The sequence below is a fragment of the Microplitis demolitor genome, chromosome 5 (assembly GCF_026212275.2).
Source record: "Microplitis demolitor isolate Queensland-Clemson2020A chromosome 5, iyMicDemo2.1a, whole genome shotgun sequence".
Taxonomy (NCBI): domain Eukaryota; kingdom Metazoa; phylum Arthropoda; class Insecta; order Hymenoptera; family Braconidae; genus Microplitis; species Microplitis demolitor.
This window is the reverse complement of record NC_068549.1, coordinates 15,388,121-15,398,742: the sequence shown is the minus strand read 5'-3', so window position 1 is coordinate 15,398,742 and position 10,622 is coordinate 15,388,121. Positions and strand designations below refer to the sequence as shown.

Sequence of the window (10,622 nt, the reverse complement as noted above, 5' to 3'; positions counted from 1 at the left end):
TCGCTGGCGCCAACTTTCTCAGAAAGTTGGCGGTAACCTGCAGCCAACAATTAAAAAAGCTGGAAATTGTCGAAAACTTATCATCAAGTTGGCCGCAACGAACTTTCTGATCAGAAAGTCTGGCGATGAGGGAAAATTAAAAAAAAAGTGCATCCTTTTAAATGGTTATCATTACAACTATTTAAATGGGCCTGACAAATTTTTCTAGAATCAAGTGAAATCCGGGTTTGTATCGATATTTTCCAAGAAATGATTTTTTCGATCTTTTTCCACCTATTTTAGTTGTCCTATGGAAAATTTGCTAATTCTGGTGGCCTATATTTTAAAAAACTGAACGGTTCATTGATAACTAATCCAGGGTACATCAAATAATCTTAATTAAAACACATACAGAGTGATTATAACTTTAAATATAATTGCGGAAGCGATACAACCTAAAATTAAGAAAACAAAAAAAAAAAACCAATCGAATCTGTAACATTATATTTTATATTGATTATAATATAATGTACAATTGTATAATATAATAGTGAAAGGATTATTGTAATCTCAAATGATACGCTATATATACATATATATATATATATTCGTCATTAAAGTGTAATTAATGGCATATCAGTACACTTCTTTATGTGTTTCCATTCATTCATATCAGCAAGAACCCGCCGACCGTATGAATTGTGTAGTTCTCGAAATGTAACTTTACTTCGAGGAATATTTTCTGTTCTTCCGGGCGCTGACTTCACACTTTGAGATCTTTTATGAAACTCGGGCCTATTAAACGGATTATGTCGCATGCGTGGAGGCGGTTTCGGTAATTCTGATTCTTCAACACAACCCAAACTTTCCTTTTCGGCTGTATCCAATTGTCTCTGTAGCTCCGCTACCATGAGCTTTATATAATCATAACTTGCGCATGCTAATGCTTTCATCCACTGTTCCATTGACTCCTGTAAGTGAATAATTTATCATTATAATTTGCTACCATTGTAACAGGGTAAATTAGGTTGCTATGAATAATTATTGATTTTAAAATTTGATTTTTCCGTAGTCAATAAAACTCCTAACTATAACTCGGTTGAAAAAATAAGTGATGCGACATGTCACCAGATGTCGCATAGATCAAGGAGATCTGAACATCTGTCCCATGCGTAAGCTAAGTTAATTAGTAGGAAAATTTCTGGGGCCAGCCGAAGTGTTCCGAACCAATTAATATATATAGTGATATATATCTAGCCCACTTCACGTAAAATGAGGCGATTTTTCACCATTAAATTGCAATCCGACCCTTCATCAGCAGATATTATTAATAATAACCCTTATACTAATTTGTAATAAACTTTGAAAAATTTAATTAGTTATACAAATAAGAAAGAACGACATAATTAGGAGAAGAAAGACGAGAGAATTAAGAAGAGAAGCAGAACACCGGCTAAATTATATCGAAGCTGAAGTCACCACGAGAATTTACTGAAAGAAATTGTAACATCGAGGTAAATTATAATTTATTTAAGGGCTAATTTGGCCGGGATAATTTTAATTACTTATTTTTTATTAATTCGATTAGTACCCTGATTAAACAACTGAATTCGATCGAATTAAACAGAATTAAATTTTTAATTCTATTTAGATTTATTATCGATCATAGAGTATAACTCCCTGTGATCACAATATTTTACAATATTACATAAAATTACATTTAAATACTTAGTATAAATAGCATATGTAGGTATTAATGACTCTCAGCTCATAGAATTATTGAGATGAGACTAAAAACGCCATCAAGTTTTAGTTAGTTAATATATTATTAACATCATAATATTTAATAAACAATTAAATGAATTAGTTGCGACTTAACAAAAATTTTTATCATCCACCCATTCTGATATTCATTCACTTTTACGCTCTAGCAAGTAAGTAAAGCATCTTTCTTTAAATATGTCGAGTGATTCTGATAATGTAATATTTTTTGGTAGAACATTCCAAGAATTACATCCTGTTACGATAAATGATTTGTGATAGGCCATTGTATGAGTAAATGGCACATTTAAAGTATCGGTACGCAATGGATCTCTACGTGAGGCAATATTTTGTCTTAGCGTAAGCTCGTGTCCAAACAAACCTGGCTTCATGAGACATAATGCTTTATAAAACTCACACAATACCAGTTGTAGACGACGGTTAGAAGGTTGCAGCCAACGAAGCTGTCGTCTATGTTCCGATATATGTGCATCTCGTTTAATTCTTAAAAGGAAACGTACACAATTATTTAATGAAACCATTAAAGATCTATTAAGCTCATTTGTCAAGTTTGTTCTATTCTATTCGGTTTAATTCGAAAATAATTCTCCAATTTCTGGTTCTGAATCCGAATTCAACTGAATTAAAACGAATTTTAAATTTTTAAATCGGTTTTATTCTGTTTAATTCAAATTCAAATTTTCAATTCAGTTGAATTCTCTTAGGCAGAATTCAACAGAATATAACAGAATGAAAATTTTGAATTCGGTTGAATTCAGTTGTTTAATCAGGGTATCGCATTAGTATTGAAAAGTTTTAGACGTCCTGGCCATTATAACTGAGGGGAATAATAAATTCAGCCTCTAATGCTAAAAAGTATTTCGAATCCATCAGTTTTCCGATTTTCGAGTTTATTAGAAAAAAAAAAATTTGGGCGTCGGTTGGCCTGCAAGGCTAGCCCTAAAACTTCCCACTCTTTGAGCTCGAAAACATTAGTGTGAATATATTTTCAGGCTCTTCGAGCTCGAAATAGTATATTACATACCTAGACCAGTAAAATAAGAAAAGTCTCAGATCACATGTAATTGTTGGCCGAGGCGAAGCCGACCGTATACTATTTTTCTCCTCGACGAAGGCGGAAAGCGGCAACTTTGTTTTGCACAGCAGGACGAAAGTTAATGCTTTCCGCTCGGAGGCAAGAAAAATAGTACACGTACCTTAGTCAGTAAAAAAGAAAGCCTAAGATCACATGTTTGATGGCATGTGATCTGAGACATTTCTTACTTTACTTCCCGAGGTGTGTAATATACTATTTCTGCTCGTCGTAGCCGGAAAGTTGCAACTTCGTTCAGGGCAGGGGCCCGAAAATTGCCACTGTCTGGCCGGAGGGCAGAAAATCCTATTACTTGCAATTGTTTTTTTATGAGCTTTTTAAGCTCTAACAAGTTACGTTTTATGCTAGAGTTTCAAAATTTTTAAATCGAAAATCATGAATGAAGACGCGGTTTTAAAATTTTTATTCCCGATTATGTTCCACAAAACAAATGAATTGAGGCAGAAATCAATGTCAGTTATCAAAATCAAGATTTAAATGAGTTTTGACTAAGGTCAGAGCAATCCCTGATTAAAAACCATGATTGAAACCAATGAATTCCGATTAAAAGTCTATCGGATTTCAATCGGAACTGATCAGATTCAATCGGAGTCAATTGGATTCAATCGGAAGTCAGCGGTTTCAGTCGGAATTTTTAAGGTGTGACGCATTTTGGGCCCAAAACAAATCATCCGCGACAATTCATCCCGGACAATTCATCCCCACGACAATTCATTCTCTGAGACCTCATACCCGACAATTCATCCCCGCGATAATTCATACCTGCGACAGTTCATCTTTTGACAACTCATCCCCGACAATTCATTTCTTAATGTCAATACTTCTCATAAAATTTCAGAAAATTTTTAATAAAATTCAATCAAAAAAAAAAAAAACAAGAAAAAATGTCCTGGGGCCTAGTGCAATTTTTCACATTTTTTATGTGTGGGTATATTTTTTTAATTGCACATACACAAAATTTGTGAAAAAAGACCGCTATGGTTTACACCTTTTTATATGTGGATATATTTTTTCAATTGCACACACATAAAATTAAAGCTTCAGTAATATTCCATGATGCCATCTGTTGCATGATAAGGGTAACTTTTAAGATTTATTGTTTTATAGCTGTGAGCGACTTAAAGGTGCTACTTTTTCATTGAAATAGTCATTATTGATAGAGCTTTTGATTGATCAACTTCTGTTAAGATCTTCACCTGCTTAAATAATTAGTGTGATAGAGGTTATGTTTATTGATTTTATTTCTCGTTTGAATAATTGTTATTATTAATTTGCGACAATGACTCTGAAATTCGTAAAATCCCAAAGAGGAAAGAACTTATTACTCCACGATGGCATACTTTACTCTAAAAAACGGGTCAATAAAACTAGTGTATCATGGTCTTGCAATTCAAATGCTAGTTGTAACGCAATTATTCATACTGACAGTGATAATAAAAATGGTATGTTATATATATATATATATATATAATGATTTTTTAATACTTTTTCTCTACTTTACAGGCAATATTATTGGGGCCGTCCCTTTTCATTATCATTCAGGTAATATTGTTACCGTTCAAACGAAAATCGCTAAAGAAAAAATTAAAAAAAAGGCAACTAATACTACGCACAAGCCAGTTGATGTCATTTCATGTTCCTTGCGTGGTGTATTGTCACCTGTGGCAGCTAATTTGCCGAAGTTAATGTCGTTGTCCCGATTGGTTCAACGTGCTCAGAACAATAACTCAACCAACAATCATGCTATCAATCCATTAACTCGTGGTGAACTTGTTCTGGAAAACGATTGGAAGTACACTCATAACGGTGATTTGTTCCTGTTGCATGACAGCGGTGGCGATAAGAAACGTATTCTAGTGTTCACGACACAAAAAAGTTTGAATTTTTTAACGTCATGTTCGCAATGGTTGAGTGATGGTACCTATTGTACTGCACCGGCCATTTTTACTCAGATTTATGTAATTCATGGCTTGAAAAATGGAAAAACACTGCCTTTAGTGTATTTACTTGCTCCAAATAAAACAAAAAATATGTATATTCAGTTTCTGAAAGTTTTGCGTGGCAGCATGCCTAATTATAAGCCTGAGCGTCTAATGGTCGATTTTGAACCAGGTTTTTTAGAAATCTACCCTGAAGTTCAAATTAACGGATGTAATTTCCACTTTACAAAATGCATTTGGAAGCACGTGTAACAATATGGACATCAAAGTAAATATAACACTGACATAAAGTTTTCAATGAACGTTCGATTATTGATGGCTTTGGCATTCGTACCTCCTCAAGATGTCACTTCTGCATTTGAAGAAATAGTATCATCTGATTATTATGACAGACACAGTGATCTTTTTGATGAATTACTAAATTACTTTGAGATAACTTGGGTTGGTAAAGTTAAGCATGACAAAAACAAGCGTGAGAAACCAATGTTTCCCATCAAGATGTGGAATTGTTATTCTGCTGTTATGAATGACTTTCTTCAATCTAATAATCCATCGGAAGGATGGAACTCTGGTTTCAATAATAGAGTCGGACATCCTCATCCAGTTATAGCGGAATTAATTAAGTCATTAAAGGATGAACAAAATAAAACAGATATTTTGATCACCCCGATCGAATCCGGACTCGATGTTAGTAAGAGTAGCCTTAAAGCCTACCGTAATTTTACCGAACGATTAAAAAATGTTGTTGATAATTATGATGCCACTAAAAAACTCGAGTATTTGAATAACGTAGCGAAAATATTGGCTTCTAAAAGTTAAATGTAACATCAGTTTGAAAATCTATTATTTATTTGAATGTTTATATCCGAAAATGTAATGATTATTATTGTTACAATATTCTTTTGACAAATCATGACTGTTTGACATCATATTTATAATATTACTAATTGATTATCATTTGATTATAATTGTTGATTTGTATAACTTTAAAGTGTTGACTTAATTTGTGTTTCAATTATATTTTATTTTTTTTAGTTATTAGTTTTTTCATTAGTCAAATATCACATAATTTAGGAATAATTGATGTTAAAAGATCTCTAACTATGTGATAATTGTCATTACAATTTGACGGAAAAACTTTTTTAATACGGAGTTCATTTTCTAGATAAGTGTCAGGGTAATTATAAGATGCATTGGCATATTTATGAGCTAATAATCAAATTAGAAATGACTTCGATAATACTGGTATTTTCAATATATATTCGACTGCAGAAGATATTCATTAAATGTGAGAATTATAAAGCAAAAAACTACATGAAAGATATTCCAATAATAGTTTTAAAAGTTTTTAATTAGTTGTAAAATTAGGAGGTTTAATATTTTTGTATTGATTAAACTATAAATTTGTTCATAAATTTATTTTTTGCAAAATAAAAATTTCAACACTTAAGTAAAAGTTCAAAAAAATTTTAATTGTGGCATAAAATCGAATTTTTAATATTATACGTAAGTAATACAATTAATTACTAAGTATAAAATAAATAAAAGTATTGAAATTTTAATTCATTTTTAAAAAGAAAACGTTCTTTAGATCTTAATTACTGTTTAAAAAATAGAATTGTAGATTCATTAGTTAAAGATTTATGATTTTTAAATTTAATAAATCATTATATGTCGTTAATGAAAACTAGTTAAAATAAAGCTTTTATATTTATAACATTCAGTCATTTTTTTTTTTTGACACGTATACAATAAAAATTATTTCCATTTCAACGATTAATTCTTTAGATAAGGAATTAAACACTCACATTCAGTTATTTCGTGAAAGTTTTATACACAGTAAAAAAGGATTCGTCAGAATTGACACTTTCGTGTGTAAAACTATCGATTGACACTTATTTATATGATATTTTAACGTGCATCGTTTGTTTTGAAAAAGTTACACTCGTGTATGTTAAAAGTAACACGTCATGAGTGTCAAAATTCTCGAAAACGTAACCTTCAGTTTCAACACACTCATATGTTATTTGCAACACTTGAAAAGTGTTGAATTCGACTTACGCTTTTGTATTACTTGGACACTTCTCAAAAATATTTTTTACACTATTTAATGTAAAGTTAAAATCAATGAAACAACTGTAGATAATTGATTCTTTAGCAGTGAAATATTAAAAATACCGATAATATTAGTAAAAATAATAGAAAAATAATAATAATAATATCATGCATTGTTCAATATATATGTATATATTGTAACGAATGTGATATATACAATCATTTATTATTATTTTCTTAAAATGTTCTTAAAGTTAATCCAATAAAATTATAAAATGAAATGAATAATAAAAAATGCCAGCCGATCATTACAAGAGCGTGGTTACACGATGGGTAGCACGTCGTATTTTCCCCCCAAAAAAAACAACCGAGGCAATAGTTTTAACTTTTTACTTGAAATTATCCAAGAATTCTTTTGTTTCGGTCGAAATTATTTTTAACATTTTTTGTGTGTTGATTTCACAGTAACATAAAAAAAGTGTTACTTTTTTATAAAATAACGTTTTTGTGTGTTAAAAATTCAATCGTATGTGACAGTTGAAACAAGATAAATATTGTATGTTAAATTGACACACAAAAGTGCTGAAAATTCAACACTCAGAATTTTAACATACGCTTTTTTTTTACACTTTGACGATTCGTTTTTTACTGTGTACCTATAATTAATAATTACAATATTTGTTTTTTCAATTGCATTCGAATATATATAAAAAATACCAATATTATCGATGGTATTTTTAATTTGATTATGAGCTTACAAATATGCCAATGCGTGTTATAATTACTCCGACACTTATAAAGAAAATGAAGCCCGTATTAAAAAAGTTTTTCCGTCAAATTTTTATTTCAATTGAGTATCACTGAGCACAGGTAGCGTGTAGGAATGGAGGGGATAAAGTGAGAGAGACAGGAGTGAGAAAGACAATGTAACATGACACGTCTTGAGCAGATCTGGCACAAGATATCCGCAAGCATTTGCAGATAGCTTCTCTTGTAAGATATGCTTAAGTTCACTGTATCAATACATCTTGAGCAAGATATCTTCAAGATTCCCGGACAGTTATTGGATTATAACATTACACAGTTTTTTTAACAAGTCTTGCGCAAGACTTAGAATAAAAATCTTTGGACCAGTGTCTGCAGCAAGATACAAGGACAATCAATGCATAGACAATAGTGAACTTGAGACCAGGCTTGCGCAAGACTTTTACGAGATCGTTATATAAGATGCTTCATATAGACATTTGATTTTTTTTTTGGCGCTTGATTTTTTCGAGTTCCTCACTTACTATTTTCAATTCTACATAGAAAAGATAATTTTTTGCACACTTCAAGCGCAAAATTTTTTTTCAAATTTCAAACAAAAATGTTAGATAAAAAAAAAGAGAAATTAACAAAAATGAAATAATCAAATTAAAAAAAAAAGAAAGATTAAAATTATAATAAAATAAGCATGAAGCTGGCAGTGAAAAGTCAGCAAAAATGACTAAAATTTTCACGTGAATTTGTAGCTAAATAGTTGCTAATTAGTTGCTGCAAGACCGATTTTGTAGCTCTAACCGATTTCTCAAAAATCGAGTTACTGCTATCTTTACAATAAGCCAGCAGTAAAATCGCGAAATCAGGGTTAAATAAAACGACTAATCGGTCAAAATTTGTTGCTAATTTTGTAGCTGAAAAACGGCGTCAAAAAAAGATGAAAAAAAGTGAAAATCGTTCGAATTTAGCTAGCGGTTACTCATGATCACTGTCCCAGCAACCTCAATACACGGTTCTTATAGACTTCGAATAGTTGTAAATTTTGTTGCTACTCACAAGTAGCACGAGGAATGCCCAAACAGCCAGCAACAAAATAGAAACAAATAATCGGCCAGACCTAGTGACCGGAAACTGGATTCCAGTATCCCTGCTGTCTTAACGCGCGGTTTTTATTTTCAAATGGTTATAAATTTCGGTGCTGCTCACAAATAGCACAAGGAACGCACAGAGAGCCAGCAACGAAATAGAAACAGAAAATCGGCCAAACTTCACAACCAGCATCCGTAAATTAACAGCTCTACCATCTTGAACAGTGCCTTTTATTGTTTTAGGGCAGTAATAAATTTTGTAGCTGGTCATAAATCACATCAGAGTGACTTCGAGAGCCACCAACAAAACAGTAACAAAAGAGATACAAAAAATTCAGCAGATTTAGCGCCCGGACACGAAACATCAGTGTCCCTCCTTCTTTAACGAACGATTGTTATCGCCTAGAGTCGGTTGCTAATATCCGCTTATAAATAGCATCACAGATGCTGAGAGAATCATCATCAAAATGGAAATAATTAATTAGCATGCATTTCGTTTTTTTAATAGTTTAAATAGTAACTTATTCTGAATAAACTTTATATTAGCATCGAATTTTTAACTATGATTTACTTAGTATATAATTTAGAATTTTACTGTCCGAATCAGTTTCAATGGTTGAAAGATATTTTAAAATACAATTTTAAAATGGAATATGAAAAAATTATTTTTATTCGTCTTTAAAATGATTTCCTGTACAAGCTAAGACTTAAATATCTCGAAAAATTACGGTAATACAATGATCGATTTCTTTGATAGTTTTTATTTGAGAATAAATTATAATTGAAAATTTTCGTCACAAACGCCTACATAGATGCAAATGACCAAATTCATGACGGTTCTTATTGTGACCGTAAATTTTGCATTGATTCTCAAAAATTGCTTTATTAAAATTCTGTCAAGAACGTCTATATAAATGCAAATGACGAAATTTGTGACCGTTTGAAACGTGACGGTCGTTCCAGCATCACAAATTTTTTTTTGAATTATGTGACGGTCTCAAGACGGTCTTATGACCGTGTCCTGACCAAAAATAAAAATGCCGGTCATTCCGCATTTCTAGTGCTGCCAGATCGTGGGATATTTTTACCCCTTCTCGTGGTAAAAATAGCATCCCGTGCAAAAAAAACTTTGCTTCATTATGAATTTCATTGTGAATTTGATAATCAAATTCAGATTTTAAAACAAATATGACTTTGATAATGAATTAGCTATAAAAATCTTCTAATTAGGTAGATTTCTTTAGAAATCGGCCTATTGCAATGGGTCTCATGATCGAATTATCAGAGAAATTCGCCACCATACATCTTATTTTACCGAGTAGGGTCAAAAAATACCATCCACTCAAAAGTTTATGTATGTATGTATGTATATATATATATATATATATATATATATATATATGTTGGAGAAGGGAGTCACCGGTGCTATAGACAGCAGCAGCGGAAGTAGTTCGGTGCTCGCCACGAAAGCGCACCCACTGGTTGTAATGTCACTGGTAAGAAACTTATTTCAGAACTGTTGTATTCCGAACTTGAAAGCAATTTTGGCACGAATACTCCTCTGTTATTCGACAGAGTGACAAGTATCTTTTTTGTTGGTAACATCTCGGGAAAAAATGATCAGATATGAACAGGCATGAGTCTTTAGGTGTGATCAGATATGAAAAATGACCGGGTCTGACCAGACGTAGTCAGGCATATTCAGAATTGATCAGGTATGTTCATGTCTGTTCATGCCCATCCGGATAAAAAATTATAGGAAAAAAATGGCCCTATATAATTATATATAATTATGTATAGCTATATACAATTATATATCATTATTTCTACAAAACAAAAAAAAACGAAAATTCGGGCGTGTGCAGGATCTGAACCGTAGACCTCGCGTTCGGAAGTTTAACTCGCTACCCATTGACTTACAAGATT

General features: G+C 31.8%; 1 protein-coding gene across 1 annotated transcript in view; it reads right to left on the bottom strand.

The window, feature by feature from the left end:
- Positions 1-466: 466 nt before the first annotated feature.
- The window catches only part of LOC103579188 (sesquipedalian-1), a 34,027-nt gene continuing 23,871 nt past the window's right edge, over positions 467-10,622 (bottom strand). The window contains exon 2 of the mRNA XM_053739427.1: positions 467-950. Coding sequence (XP_053595402.1) covers positions 594-950 — 357 coding nt within the window. The 3' untranslated portion in view covers positions 467-593. The remainder of the gene's footprint in view (positions 951-10,622) is intronic.